Below are 16,422 nucleotides of genomic sequence, written 5' to 3'. Positions count from 1 at the left end.
CCCATCTCTGGTCAACAAGGATGATAAAATTGCCTTTCGGTGCTCCTAATCACAGTGGAGCAACGCTCAGCCTGTCTCGGCCAGACAAGCCTCTTTGCTGATACCTGCTGTAGTGTGGACCATGCAGTGTGACCTGAGTAGACAGAGTGAAACTGAGAGATTAGAGATCACCACTAGAAGGAGAAACTAAAGCTGGGATAAGAATGGACAACTGGTCACGGTACCTGAAAAGGCGGGTGCAAATAGGTACACTGAATGAAAACTAACAGGCGGCTCTGGAAATATCGTAAGGTAAACCACCAGCCAAGGTTAGCCAGAGATTACTATTATTAATTGCATTATTATCATTATTATTACTATCATTAATCTAACGGCTAATTCTTTGAGGACGCTCCTAAACGTACCGAGGTGAGACTGGCAAAGGCAGCCCGGAACCGCAGGCAAGCACCGGCGTGGAAGCAACGCAGCGTTAGGGCGAACTCTCGCGACAGCGTCCTGAGGCTCTCGGAGGCGCAAAGAAGCGGGAGCTTGAACTCTCGCGAGAGCGACCACAACCCCGCGGAGGCCCGTTGCGGTAGAAGTTACAGCAGTATGTCTCGGCCGCCTTTACATTGGGGCGAACTGGACCCGCAGCAGGAGCGCGACGTTCGGGAGCTCGTTCGCCATGTGGCGGGCCTTCAGGACGAGGCGGACCCCAACTTCCAGCTCGCCCTGCACTTTGCGTGGTCCAACTTCAGGTGTGCGGCGCGGCTCCCGGGCCGAGGCTAGGGACAGGAAGGGGTCAAGCAGTATCTGGAGCGCGCGGCCGGGTTTCCCCACCCCCAGCAAAGCTCTCGCGCGCCCTGCTGCTCCTGCAGCAGCTTGGTGCCCTAATGCTCCCTAAATCTCTGTCGCGTGTGACACACGCATACTGAAATAGTGGGTTGTGGGTTGTTGAGGGTCGGCCTTATCCTTTAGAAGCGCGCTTCTGGAGAACTGGTCTGTGTCTGTTGTTTCTTGTTCCACCCACTGCCCTTAGCGCGGTACACTGCGCATTGTTTTTTGAATGGATAGGTAAGTGAAGTTTTAGAGCAGGATAATGGTCACACCCTGCTTAACACTGTGTTCTTACTGATTCCCTATTTCTTCTTGGTCCATTCCAGATTTCTCTTACTTTGGTCTTTTTTTTTTTTTTTTTCCCAAACACACAGCATAATACACTGAATAACTTATACCGTTTGTCTCCTGCACCCCTACCTCCAGCTAGAATCTAAGTTCCACCAGGTTAGGGATCTTGGTCTGTTTTGTTCATTTATTATCCCAACACCTAGAACAGTTCCTGGCACATAGTCCTAAGCCACCAAATCATACAACTTCTAATACAGTTTCTCATGTAATTTTTCAAGATTTGTCTGGTTTAGATACTTAGGTGAAGTCAGAGCTCTTATTTTTATTTATGGAGGATGTAAATTAGACAATACTGTTATCATTATCTGTAATGGAATTATTACTAAAAAAATGTTCATCAGTGTTAATATTCTGCCTATTTAATTTCAGTAGAAATCTTTTTTTAAATGAAGATTTTATTTATGTCTTTGTCGGAGAGAGAGCACAAGCAGGCAGAGTAGCATGCAGAGGGAGAAGCAGGCTCCCTCCTGAGAATGGAGCACAGTGCAGGACTTCATCCCAACCTGAGCTGAATGAAGGCAGACGCTTAACCGACTGAGCCACCCAGGCGTCACTTCAGTAGAAATCTTGAATAGTAATGTTTTTCAGTATCTGTAATTTTGAATATCAGCCCTAACAATCATACATACAGTACCTACTTGGTTTATAATGAGAACAATGAGTCTAAAAGCTCACCAAGTTTCTGAAATAATAAGCTCATTTCTTAAGTGTCACTTAAATATAACTGTCTGAATAGGTCATACAAGATGGAAATTTAAGTGCTGTATCCCAAGTAATTTCTCTTTTAATTAATTTCTCAATGGCATTAAGTAGATGGACATCATTTTAGACTTGGGAGAGACATTAGAATTTACTATCTCCTTTTACACATTGAGAAACTGATAAAAAAAGAGAAACTAAATAATAGGTTAAAGTGGTGTTCTACTCAGCCATTTACTGGGATAGCATTAGCTATATTATTTAGTAGTGTGAATTACTTCTTTTAAATACAGATTGTTGTCTTTGATATTAAAAAATGGAAAACGAGTTGATTGAGCTGTACGACAATTTTATAATGTTTTAGTCCATCAGGAAAATGAACTACTCATGTTTGGTTTTTTTTTTTAATTGTGGCCATGTTCTAGGCCCTAGAAAATCAGGTAAGTGAGATATAGCTTCTATCCTAAAGGAAGACAGAGACAAAAGTTAATTACATATGATGTAGAATAGGAGTTTTTAACCTGAGAGCCTGAAGATAGAATTCAGTGTTATGAATTTGGACAAGAAAAAAAATTACACTAACCTCTAACTAAAAAGTAGCATTTTCTTAAATTATGAATGAAAGCAACAAGCAATACTGGTTTACCTATGACTCTGTCAAAGGTAGAAATCACACAGTTCACATCATAAAGTTGTGGCATATATTTCTAAATATTTTTTACTGTTACTTTAATGATAGTTAAGGATCCACTGCTAGATCTTGTTATTTAATGCTTTAATAAATATGTCTCTTACTATATCAGCAAACTTTAAAAAATATTTCACCACTATATTTTAGTATACTTGGTTTTCTTTGTAGCTCATTTTATGATCTAAAAACATTATTCTGAGAAGGGAGCCCTGAACTTCACTGGGCTTCACTATGGCATAAAGAGATTAGGAACCCCTGCTATAGAATGTGCTATGCTGGACTTAGATGCAGGGCATTATGGGAAGGTGAAGAAATCAGAGGACAAAGGAGGCTAAGGATGACCTGTGCTTGAGCAGTCTCCAAGACCACTGAGTGGCTGTTTGCCTGGATAGTAGAAGTGATGAGAGGAGAGAGGTGCACTCCTAGAAATAATATTGCTGAATATAGGGTATCTGTAGGGATATGGAGGGCTCTCGACTAGTCCACTTAGCTATATGACAAGATTCATATAAGAATTGCATTTTATCTTTTAGATTTCATCGTTTCTTGGATGTTAACAGCCACAAAGTAGAAAAGACAATAGCAGGGTAAGTTAGTTTCATATGTATGTATATATATGTATATATTCAGAAATAGTACGTATTTACTTGTAGATCTTTTTATTAATGTAAGTTTATAACTATCAGTTTATTTTTTTAAATATATTTTAGAATTTATGAAAAATTCATCATTCATTCTGATCTCAGCAAAGCTGCTAGTTGGAAGAGACTAACTGAAGAATTTCTAAATGCATCACTTCTGAGCATAAAGGAAATAAAGGTATGCATTATATTGTGACATCTCCTTGTATTTTACTGTTTCCAGTCTATTATCGTCAGCTTGTTTCTGTTACTATTTAAACATTCATTCTATTTTATAATTATCTGCTAATTGGAGCAGAACCTTCTGGAAATTGACTTAAGCATTGTCATCAAACCCAGTGTGCCTCAGGCTTATGATCCATGAACAAGCGTGTTCTTGTGTAATTGTCTTCTTAGCTGAACCGACTGTGGAAATTGAGATCAGAGATTGGCACAAATAATAGCACTGTCTGGCTATCTTAAAACTTTTTTTTTTTTTTAAAGATTTTATTTATTTATTCGACAGAGATAGAGACAGCCAGCGAGAGAGGGAACACAAGCAGGGGGAGTAGGAGAGGAAGAAGCAGGCTCATAGCGGAAGAGCCTGATGTGGGGCTCGATCCCATAACCCCGGGATCACGCCCTAAGCCGAAGGCAGATGCTTAACCGCTGTGCCACCCAGGCGCCCCTGGCTATCTTAAAACTTTTAAATGGCTTTTCAGCACTTGGTAATAATAACTACTTATGTAATGCTAACCAAATGCCATGTACTATCCTAAGCACATTCATATTCAGTTGTGGGTCTGTAAGATCACCCTTAGACTTGATTTACTGGAAGGATTCACAGAACTTTAAAAATGCTGCTATCCTGTTAGGTTTATTATAGTAAAAAGATATGGATTTAAAATGAACAAAGGGAAAAGATACATAGGATAAAGTTCAGAAGAAACCAGGTATAAGCTTCTAGGTGTGCCTTCCCAGTGGAGTTGTATGAGGATGCACTTAATTCTCCCAATGATAATGTATGACAACATGTGCAAAGTGTTGCAAACGAAGGAAGTTCACCTGAGCCTTGGTGTCTAACATTTTGATTGGTGGTCAGTCACATGGATGTGCAGTGCACATGTGGCTGACCATAGCCCTTTAGTTGCCAACCCCTCAGAGGTCAAACCAAGGACCTCAGACATTCACTGTAAGTCACATTGTTAACATAAACTAGTCAAACTGATACCTCATGGCCCAAAGCCTCTGGTATACAGAAACACTCTTCTCTGCAGGATATTCCCGGGGCTCAGAGGTTCTCTCTCAGGAGCTACTCAAGGGCCAGTCCTAAAGACCTTTGAAATGTTCAGAGTTTGGGCAACTCAGGCTTCCTGAGTAAACCCTTTATTGTGCACATATATTAACTCGTCCTCACAGTAAACACTGAGGTATTCTGTAATTGTTAGGCTTTCCCTTTGTCTATACTGTGGGAAGTGGTAAGGAAGAGATCTTCCTTCTTCGTGAGGAAGAGAGCTTTAGATAATTCTTTAAAACTGTCTATTAATTTAAGGAAAGGCTATAAAAATATTTCTGGAAAAGAAAGCTACATAGAGCTCTGAATCCATGCCCTGAGGATTAGAAACACACTTCTGTGTATTATTCCTGTAAGGACCATTTTAAAAGAGAAATAGGAAAATCTTTTTTAGATCTTTTCTTAGTTTATTTTATATAGCTTCTTAGATAGACTTTAGAATTTAATAATTTAGATCCTATAACAACATAATATTAATTTTTAAAAAATGGCAGGGCACCTGGGTGGCTCAGTTGATTAAGCATTCAACTCATGATTTCAGCTCAGGTTTTGATCTCAGGGTCATCGGTTCAAGCCCCGCATTGGGCTCCTCACTGGGCGTGGAGCCTACGTTTTTTTTTTTTTTTTTAAGATTTTATTTATTTGAGAGAGAGAGAGAGCATGAGCAGGGGTAGGGGGAGAGGGAGAGGTACAAGCAGACTCCCTGCTAAGTAGGGATCATGGGACCATGATCAAGGACCATGGGATCATGACCTGAGCTGAAGTCAAATGCTTAACTGACTGAGCCATCCAGGCACCTCTGGGCGTGGAGCCTACTTTAAAAACAAAACAAAACAAACTGGTGCAGCTACCCTGGAAAACAGTGTGGAGGTTCCTAAAAAAAAGTTAAAAATAGAACTACTCTATGACCCAGCAATTGCACTACTATGTATTTATCCAAAAGATACAAACATAGTGATTTGAAGGGGCACATGAGCCCCAATGTTTATAGCAGCAGTGTCCACAATACCCAAACTATGGAAAGAGCCTAGATGTCCATTGATAGAATAATGGATAAAGAAGATGTGGTATATGTGCATAATGGAATATTACTCAGTCATCAAAAAGAATGAAAGCTTGCCATTTGTAACAACGTGGATGGAACTAGAGGGTGCTATGCTAAACAGAGTAAGTCAGTGAAAGACAAATACCATATGATTTCACTCATGTGGAATTTAAGAAACAAGACAGATGAACATAGGGGAAGGGAAGGAAAAATAAAGTAAGATGAAAACAGGGAGAGAAACCATAAGAAACTTAATTATAGGGAGAAAATTGAGGGTTGCTGGAGGGGAGGTAGATGGGGAGTGGGGTAATTGGGTGATGGGTGTTAAGGAGGGCACTTGATGTAATGAGCACTGGGTGTTATATGCAACCGATGATTCACTAAATTTGATCCTTGAAACTAATAGTACACTATATATCAACTTAATTGAATTTAAATAAAAATGTTAAGTAAATAAAAATAAATAAGTAATAATAATAATGGCAAGCATTTTTAGAGCACTTGATGCATGCCAGGCTCTCTTAGTCCCATAAAGACCATACTCAGTAGGTATTACTATACTACTCAGTGGTATTACTATACTCATTTTGGCAAGGCAGATGCCTTAATTGCAGTCTCGTTTGTACCAATGAAAATACTTGTGTTATACAGAATAATTAAATGAAAGAAACCATGAGTGTCACTTCTTATTCCTACTTTGACCTTTTCATTGCCATCTCTGGTCATTTTTCTGTACATTTCCCTGAACACAGGGGAACCACATTCCCTTGCTCTGCTGTGGCACATCCTATGTCCTATACTCGCACTGCTCTTCCCCTTCTCTCCTGCCTGAGGAATCTCATCTTTTAATATTAAATTCAAGTGTTGTCTATATAGATACTATGTATTTCAGTTATTTATTATGTTTGTTATTATTTCCTGTCTCCTGGTTTAACATGCTAGTTTTACAAGTTCAGGGTTCTTCATCTGATTTGTTCTCAGGTACCTAGACCAGAGTAGACAATAAATACATGTTGCAGAATGAAATCTGTACAATCCTGTCTGCCATTCTGTCCCTGTCTGTCCTCAGTTCTTGCCCTACTTACATGCAGAATTGGTTACCATTTTCCCCCCTGCTGAGGCATCTTCCACACATCTGTTATAGTGTAGCAATACTTTATACTTTTTTTTAGCTTTATCAGTATATAACTTCACATACCATAAAATCCATCCATTGTGAATGTACATTCCACCAGTTTTAGTAAACATGTAGTTATATAACCACAACCTAGTTTTAGAACATTTCCATCGCCCCAGAAGTTTCCCTTAAGCTCATTTCCATTCAGTGCCTGCTCCTACCCCAACCCCAGACAGCTGCTAATCTGTTTGCTCTATCTATAAAGTTTTCTTTTCTGGGCGTTTCATATAAATGAGTTCACACAATATGCAATTTTTGTGTCTCTTTCATGATATTTTTGAGATTTATTCATGTTGTAGTATGTTTCGGTTTTCTATTTATTTTAATTGCTGAATGGTATTCATTGTATAGCTAAGCCACATCTTGCTGATGCACCAGTAGATGACACTTAGATTGTTGCCAGTTTTTGGTTAGCATGAATAATGAACTGCTGTTAACATTCTCGTAGAAGCTTTGTGTGAATTTAAGTCTTCACGCTTTTTGGACAGATTACTAGGAGTGTAATTGTTCCTTTATATGGTAAGCTTAGGTTGAACCTTTTGAAAAACTGCCAAGTTATTTCCCAGAGTGGCTATATCATTTTATATTCCCCCAAGCAATATGCAAGAGTTCCAGTTTCTCCACATCCTTGCCAACACTTGTTTTTAATCTTTTATATTATAGACATCCTAGAGAAAATGTGATGATACATCATTGTGGTTTTGATTTACATTTCCCTAATGACTAAAGATATTGAGCATTTTTTCATGTGCTTTTTAGCCATTTGTATCTCTTCTGTAATGTCTGTTAAAGTCCTTTCCCATTTTGAAATTGGATTGCTTGTCTTCTTACTGAGTCATCAGAGTTGTTTATTCCTCACACAAGTTCTTCATCAGAAAAATGATTTACAAGTATTTTCTTCCAGCCTCTAGCTTGTCTTTTCATTTTCTAAGTGGTGTTTTTTTGAAGTTCATAAGTTTTTCATTTTAATGAAGTTCAATTTATCTATTTCTTTCTTTCATGAATTGTGATTTTGGGGTCATATCTAAGAACTCTGCCTAATCCACAGCTAAAAGGCTTTTCTCCTGTCTTGTCTTCTAGCAGTTTAAGCACTTGCATTTCAATTTATGTTTTATTATGAGTTAAATGTTGTAAGGAAAGGATCTTAATTAAATTTTTTTTACCTTCAGATATTCAGTTGTAGAAAAGACTATTTTTTACCTATCGAATTGTCTTGGCAACGTCGTCAAAAACAAATTGGACATAAATACAAGGATTTATTTCTGGACTCTGAATTGTGTCACTAATTTATATGCCTATCCTTACACAAATACCACACTGTGTTTATTATTGTAGCTTTACAGTGAGTTTTGGAATCAGGTAATATAAGTACTGCAACTTTTTTATTTTTTAAAACCATTTTCTCTATTCGAGACCCTTTGAATTTCTATGCACATTTTAGGATTAGCTAAATTTCTACAATAAGCCTTCAGAAATTTTGTCAGGGATTGCGTTGAATCATTAGATCATTTGGGCAGTATTGCTCTCATTGGTTGAATTGTGAACCCAGAAAAGATTTGTTCTCAAGTCCTATCCCTTGAGGTCTATGTTTTTTTTTTTTAATAATAATATTTTTTTATTATATTAGTCACCATACAGTACATCCCTAGTTTTTGATGTAAAGTTCCATGATCATTACTTGCATATAACACCCACTGCACCATGCAATACGTGCCCTCCTTAATACGCATCACCGGCCTATCCCATTCCCCGCCCCCCCCCCCGCCCGAAGCCCTCAGTTTGTATCCCAGAGTCCATAGTCTCTCATGGTTCATTCCCCCTTCTGTTTACCCCCGCTTTCTTCTTCCCTTTCTTCTCCTACCGATCTTCCTACTTCTTATGTTCCATAAATGAGTGAAACCATATGATAATTATCTTTCTCTGCTTGACTTATTTCGATTAACATTATCTCCTCCAGTCCTGTCCATGTTACAGCATGTGTTGAGAAATAGTTCTTTCTGATAGCTGAGTAATATTCCATTGTATATATGGACCACAACTTCTTAATCCAGTCATCTGTTGAAGGGCATCTCGGCTCCTTCCATGATTTAGCTATTGTGGACAATGCTGCTATGAATATTGGGGTGCATATAGACCTTCTCTTCACTACATCTGTATCTTTGGGGTAAATACCCAGTAGTGCAATGGCTGGATCATAGGGTAGCTCAATTTTTAACTTTTGAAGGGATCTCCACACTGTTTTCCAAAGTGGCTGTACCAACTTGCATTCCCACCAACAATGTAGGAGGGATCCCCTTTCTCCACATCCTCTCCAACATTTGTTGTTTCCTGCCTTGTCCATTTGTGCCATTCTAACTGGCATAAGGTGGTATCTCAGTGTGGTTTTGATTTGAATTTCCCTGATGGCTAATGATTTTGAACATTTTTTCATGTGTCTTAGCCATTTGTATGTCTTCGTTGGAAAAGTGTCTGTTTATATCTTCTGCCCATTTTTTGATTTATTTGTTTCTTGTGTATTGAGTTTGAGAAATTCTTTGTAGATCTTGGATACCAGTCTTTTATCTGTAGTGTCATTTGCAAATATCTTCTCCCATTCCATGGGCTGCCTCTTAGTGTTTTGGACTGTTTCCTTGGCTGTGCAGAAGCTTTTTATCTTGATGAAGTCCCACAAGTTCATTTATCTTTTGTTTCTCTTGTCTTTGGAGATGTGTCATGAAGAAAGTTGCTGTGGCTGATGTCAAAGAGGTTGCTGCCTATGTTCTCCTCTAGGATTTTGATGGATTCCTGTCTCACATCGAGGTCTTTCATCCATTTGGAGTTTATCTTTGTGTGTGGTGTGAGAGAGTGGTCAAGTTTCATTCTTTTGCATGTAGCTGTCCAATTTTCCCAGCACCATTTACTGAAGAGACTGTCTTTTTTCCACTGGATGTTTTTTCCTGCTTTGTCGAAGATTAGTTTCCCAAAGAGCTGAGGGTCCATTTCTGAGTTCTCTATTCTGTTCCATTGGTCTATGTGTCTGTTTTTGTGCCAGTACCATGCTGTCTTTGTGATCACAGCTTTGTAGTACAACTTGAAATCCGGCAACGTGATGCCCCCAGCTTTGTTTTTCCTTTTCAACAGTTCCTTGGTGATTCGGGGCCTTTTCTGGTTCCACACAAATTTAAGGGCTGTTTGTTCCAGTTCTTTGAAAAATGTCATTGGTATTTTGATCGGGATGGCATTGAAAGTGTAGATTGCTCTGGGTAGCATAGACATTTTAACTATGTTTATTCTTCTGATCCATGAGCATGGAATATTTTTCCATCTCTTTGTGTCTTCTTCAATGTCTTTCAAGAGTGATTTGTAGTTTCTAGAATATAGGTCCTTTACGTCTCTGGTTAAGTTAATTCCAAGGTAACGTATGATTTTTGGTGCTATTGTAAATGGAATGGATTCCCTAATTTCTCTTTCCTCAGTCTCATTGTTCATGTATAGAAATGCAACTGATTTCTGAGCATTGATTTTGTATCCCGCCACATTACTGAATTGCTCTATAACTTCTAATAGTTTGGGGGTAGAGTCTTTTGGGTTTTCCATATAGAGTATCATGTCATCTGTGAAGAGAGACAGTTTGACTTCTTTGCTGATTTGGATACCTTTTATCCCTTTTTGTTGTCTGATTGCTGTTGCAAGGACTTCTAGTACTAAGTTGAATAGTAGTGGGGAGAGTGGGCATCCTTGTCGTGTTCCTAATCTTAAGGGAAAGGCTTCCAGCTTTTGCCCATTGAGAATGATATTTGCTGTAGGCTTTTCCTAGATGGTTTTTATGAGATTGAGCAATGTACCCTCTATCCCTACACTCTGAAGTGTTTTAATCAGGAAAGGATGCTGTATTTTGTCAAATGCTTTTTCTGCATCAATTGAGAGGATCATATGTATCCCTTGATGTCTGTGAATGTGACCTTCCTATGGGATGTTTGACAATGTAAGCAAATTGAAATGAAGTCAGACTGGATTAGGGTAGTCTCTGATCCATGATTGATATCCTTGTAAGACAATAGAAATTTGAACACAGATACACACAGGGCAGACATGCAATAATGGAGGCAAAGATTAGAGCCATGCAGCTGCAAATCAAGGAGCCCTAAGGATTTGTGGTAACCACCAGAAGCGGGAAGAGGCAAGGAGGGATTCTTCCCTCAAGCTTTCAGATTGAGTGTGGCCTTGCTGACAGCTTGATCTCAGATTTCTAGCCCCAAGAACTGAGGAAGAATAAATTGCTTTTAAGCCACGCAGTTTGTAGAATTTTGTTATGGCAGCCCAAGGAAACTACTACACAGTCTTACCAATATTAAATCTTCTAATCTGTATGAACTCTCCATTTATTTGGATCATCTTTCATTTTTCTCAGCAATTTTATTTTTCCAGGTACAAATATTTCATTTCTAATGTTTACTCCTAAATGTTTTATTCTATTTGGTGCTACTCTGAATGGAATTTTCTTCTTAATTTTATTCGCAGGTTGCTTATTGTTAGCATATAAAAATAAAATTCACTTTTATATTGATTTTTTATGTAGTTAGCCTTGTTAAAGTCGTTTATTTTAGTAATTTTCTTCTGGATTCCTTAGTATTTTCTACCCTGAGGGTCATGTTATCTCCAAAAGTAGTTTGACTTCTTCCTTTCCAATGCAAAGTGTTTTGGGGCTTTTTGCACTGGCCAGAAGCTGCAATACAATGCTGAACAGGAGAGTGGACATTTTTTTTCCTTGTTCCTAGTCTTAGAGGAATAGCTTCAGTTTTAACCCTTAATTATGATATTAATCACAGATTTTTCATAGATGCCCTTTATCAGTTTGAAGATGTTCTCTTTTACTCCTAGTCTGTTGAGAGTTTTTATCATGATTAAGTGTTGGATATTGTCAAATCTCTTTAGGTACCTTTGAGATAATCATAGGTTTTTTGTTTTGTATTCTGTTAATATGAGGTGTTAGACCACCTGCTGTAACAAAATACCATAGACTGGATGGCTTAAAGACACAAATTTATTTTCTCATGGTAGTGGAGTCTGGGAGGACTAAGATTAAGATGCTGGCTGATTCAGTTGCTGGTTATGATTCTGTCTGACTCATAGGTGGCCATCTTCAATGGCAGAGCTCTCTGGTTTCTCTTCTTATCGCATTGGACCTGGGCTTCACCCTTATGAACTAATAACCTCTGAAATCCCCATCTGCAAATACCATCACACTGGCAGTTAAGTTTCAGCACAAGGGGCGCCTGGGTGGCACAGCGGTTAGGCGTCTGCCTTCGGCTCAGGGCGTGATCCGGCGTTCTGGGATCAAGCCCCACATCAGGCTCCTCCGCTATGAGCCTGCTTCTTCCTCTCCTGCTCCCCCTGCTTGTGTTCCCTCTCTCGCTGGCTGTCTCTCTCTAATAAATAAATAAATCTTTAAAAAAAAAAAAAGAGTTTCAGCACAGGAATTTGAGAGGGACACACACTTTTAGTTCATAATATATGATGTATTATATTAAATGAACTTAGGGTGTTAATCTGATTTGTGTGTGTGGACTGAGAAGTACATTCATACTTAAGGCCATTTTCAAGACTTTCCTGGCTTATATTTTGTGTTGGTTGTCTCTCCTCTTCTCTTTGCATGAACTCATGTTCCATCAGCCAAGGCTCTGCTGTGTACAGCACAGCCTGTAGTCACCCAAGACATATGGAGAGCTGAAGCAAGCCCTGTGTGGCTGTTGTGCCTCCAGGAATTCCCTGATAAACCCTCAGCTATTCTGGTATCCTGCTACTCACCCCACACAGGACTGCAATCACTGACACCCCACTTCCCTTGCCACTGCGTTTGCCACTTTAACTGACAGCTATTTGAGTCCAGTGAGACTCTTCCATCAACAGAAGCAAAGCTGCTAGTTTTCAGTCCTTGTCTAGTCTGGTTGGACTACAACTGTGATAAAGCTAGAAGGAGGAGGAAAATAGCTCTGGACAAATATGCCACAAACTCACACAGTTCCTCCCTGAGACCATTTTCATGAATAAATGCTTCTCACCGTTTGTATGCCCATGCTCTACTGAGAGCACTGAAATGGTTCTCTGGCAGTTTTGTCCAGCTTTTAGTTACTTTTAGGGGGAAAGTTTTGAAGACCACTTCCTTTCATCATGCCAGAAGTATATCTCTAACCACACTATCTATTATAAATAGTTAGGGATTTATATTATCCATGGGGGTTATTCAGTAAATGACAGTTCACTATTTCCAGGCTCTGAATGATATTTGGCAAAAGAGAATTTGGGGTTATTTGTTATTCTGGAAAAAATAAGCAAAGACTTTGGCATATTTATAAAACCCCAGTGGAACTATGAATTCTACTTCTTTGTAGCTTTGAGTTTCAAAGAATGTGAAAGTGGAGTGTAAGTTATCCTTAAATATCCTTTGAGATTCAAGACCACCTCTGATACAATGTACAACACATGGGATTGCTTCTTTCATCGTGTGTGTGTGTGTGTGTGTGTGTGTGTGTGTGTTCATTGACTTTTTACAGAGTAGCAGGGACTGCTACTCAGAAGACAGAGACTAGGGTCATGTGACTGATGTGTAGATAGAGTTCCAACTCTTTACCTTTATTTCTTATGTAAAGAGATGGTATAAAAAACAAGTTAACTTATATTTTTAAAGTTAAATAAAATAGTTCATATCTTCTAAATGTAAGTCCTAGAGTCCTAAGTCTAAGCAGTCTTCTTTTTCTTTATTACAATTAGTAATTTTGGTCAAAGCATGATATATAGCTGGTTGATAGGCTATGTTTTGACCATTAGTGCTAATTTGTAGTTCAGTGATAACCCAATTAATGAGTCCTATCAGGGTCAAGCTCCTTTATAGATGTTACTCAAAAATGAACAATATATAGAAGTGGGGAAATGGCATCATTCAGGTTCTCCTCCCATGACCAAGAGCTGCTTTTTGTGCATCCCTACACTGCTACACAGCAATAGTTCTAGTCCTTGGCAAAGTAGGGAGGTCTGCAAGGGTGCAGTATGTGCCCTTTTACTGTACCTACTTCCTTCCTCTGTCATTGGTAATTCTCACCTCATTCAGGTGCACAAAATCCAAAATAAAAAAATATCTGATGCTCGCAATTCCTACTAAATAATAGATTTCTATAGTGAGAGGTGTTTTCTTTAAGGATTTATATTTTAGACTTTTTATTCCACTTTGTGGAATAAAAATTCTTTTCTTTGTTAAAGGAATTTCAGGCATTACCAAGCGGGTGAGAAATTATCAGAGAAAGGGCAGTTCCTTGCAGTTTTATTAGTGATATATTTCCTAAACATTCCTAGGAAAGTTTAGTAAGTGTTTACTGTGCCCCTGGCATCATACTAGGTGGTAGGAATACAGAATAAACAAGACATGATCATCATTGCCCGGATTTTTAATAGTATTTAATTGTAATTATGATAAACATTATGAAGACATATGCAAGGTACTACAGATGGTCCCTGACTTACAGTGGTACAAAAGCAATTCATGTTCAGGGGAAATTCAGATTTTGAACTTTGATCTTTTCTCAGGTTAGTGATAAGCAGTATGACACTGGGTGATGCTGGACAGCAGCAGCAAGCCACAGCTCCCAGTCAGCTAGGTGTTCATGAGGGTAAACAACCAATACACTTACAGCCATTTTATACCTGTACAACCATTCTGTTTTTCACCTTTGATACAGTATTCAATAAATTGCATGAGATATTCAGCACTTAATAATTATATAGGTTTTGCCTTAGATGATTTTGCCCAACTATAGGCTAATATAGGTCTTCTGAGCATGTTTCACATAAGGTAGGGCAGGGATGCCTGGCTGGCTCAGTCAGTAGAGCGTGGGACTCTTGATCTTGTGGTCCTGAGTCCTTATGTGGGTGTAGAGATTACTTTAAAAAAAAAAAAAAAAAAAAGGTAGGGTAGGCCAAGCTATGATGTTCAGTAGGTTAGGTATATCAAATGCATTTTTGAGTTACAATATTTCCAACTTACAATGGCTTTCTTGGGATATAACCCCATCGTAAGTTGTGGAAGACTTGTTTAGAACATACAATAGGAAGAGCTCACGGGGTCTTTAGGCATTGGAGACTTACCTTCCTTGAATTTAACCCATCTCTTCTTTCCAGTATAGTTTATGACTTTTAGCCCATTTGGGGTATTTTTGTTTTTGGTAACTTTTAAACATGATTTGGTTTTTTAAGATTTTATTTTTATTTATTTATTTTAGAGATAGCACAAGTGGTGGGAGGAGCAGAGCAAGAGGGACAAGCAGACTCTGCAGAGAGTGCGGAGCCGGACGTGGGTCCCGATCCCAAGACCCTGAGATCATGACCTGAGCCGAAATCAAGAGTTGGATGCTTAACCAACTAAGCCACCCAGGCACCCCAGATACGGTTTTTTTTAAATATAGTTTTGTTTTTTTTTTTTAACTTAAAGAAGAGTTGAAGAATATTAAGTGAACTCCAGTGTATTCTTTGCTCAGGTTCACTAATCAGTGTTTTTTGAATCTGGAATAGTTCCTCAGGCTTTCTTTTTCTTGACCTTGACATTTTTTGAGAGCACAGCCTCAGTTTTGGTATTTCTTGATGATTCCTCATTATAATTAAGGTAATGCATTTTTGACATGTTCTTTGTACGTACACATTTGAACTCTAAAAAAGGCTAGGGCTTTGGATTTATTTAGATATAATTCATGTTTTCTCAAACTAGAAAAAATATTGGGGACATAATTGACATGGGGTTATCTTTTCTTAAACTAGTTTTGAAAGCTCTCACCAACCTCAGTGATTCATATCTTCATTTTTTTTTTAAAGACAGATGCACATTATTCTATATTGTCACTTCTTCTGTGTCTATCTGATTCTCCTTCAAACAGCAATTATGTGGAAACACCAAGAGATAAAGAAGTGGGTACGTAGCCAAATGTTTAATATATAACAAAAGTGAAATTGGTTTTATTACTTAATTACCAGACATTTTATAAAAAGTTGTAAAAATCTATGAAACTAAAATATTTCTGTTGCTTTGGATTTAATTGCAATGACAAATCATTTAAAGTTTAAGTTCTGACTTTAAGTTAAACTACTTTCAACTATATAAAGAGAAAAATCACTTTTGAAGATAAGTTAAATTTTAAAATGTAGTAGAATATCAGTTTATTGAGTGTTTCAGTAATTTTGAGCTTTGTCATCTCCGGAGTGCGTTTTAAGTTTTGATAGACTTTTTTCCTATAGTTTTGGGGTTTTTTCCCACATATTTTTTATAAAGCTGATGAAATTCTTCTGTTATGTTTTAGAAAAGAAAGATGATTTTGACTGGGGAAAATACTTGATGGAAGGTGAAGAAATTGACCTTGGTCCAAATGTGGACACACCAGTAAGTGGCAATAGTTTCGCTATTGAAAATATAAATATATGCCAAGTGATACATTATTTTTATGGTTCCTTTCACTCTAGAGCAGCTTAACTAAAACAAGAACATTCTTCACTAAATTAGAGTAGTTTATTATCAAAGATTTATTAAGATTTTGCACTGAACCAATAGTATGAGGAAGTTGAATGGAATGAATGTAAGTATCGTGTAAGGAGTATCCTTTAATCCTGGGGGTTTTGCCACCAAAAATAATTCCAGGCTATCATAGTAACTTTCAAGACATTTAGAAAAAAGTGTCATTAGGTGTAGTTTTTGCTTTTTTTTTTTGAAAT

At 38.1% G+C, this 16,422-nt stretch overlaps 1 protein-coding gene across 3 annotated transcripts in view; it reads left to right on the top strand.

Moving 5' to 3' along the window:
- Window positions 1-591: 591 nt before the first annotated feature.
- Window positions 592-16,422, top strand: part of TUBGCP5 (tubulin gamma complex component 5) — a 79,105-nt gene continuing 63,274 nt past the window's right edge. For all 3 annotated transcript variants that reach the window (XR_006779163.2, XM_045795100.2, XM_045795099.2), the window contains exons 1-5: window positions 592-737; window positions 3,091-3,144; window positions 3,268-3,376; window positions 15,532-15,628; window positions 16,014-16,093. Coding sequence is in view for 2 of the 3 variants with exons in the window: in XM_045795100.2 (XP_045651056.1) it covers window positions 592-737; window positions 3,091-3,144; window positions 3,268-3,376; window positions 15,532-15,628; window positions 16,014-16,093 (486 nt within the window). In the remaining variant the exon portion in view is untranslated. The remainder of the gene's footprint in view (window positions 738-3,090; window positions 3,145-3,267; window positions 3,377-15,531; window positions 15,629-16,013; window positions 16,094-16,422) is intronic.

This window comes from Ursus americanus, chromosome 28 (assembly GCF_024610735.1).
Source record: "Ursus americanus isolate L20-20 chromosome 28, mUrsAme1.1.p, whole genome shotgun sequence".
In the NCBI taxonomy this organism is placed as follows: Eukaryota; Metazoa; Chordata; class Mammalia; order Carnivora; family Ursidae; genus Ursus; species Ursus americanus.
Note: the sequence above shows the minus strand (reverse complement) of the source record. Positions and strands in the feature narration are given on the sequence as shown.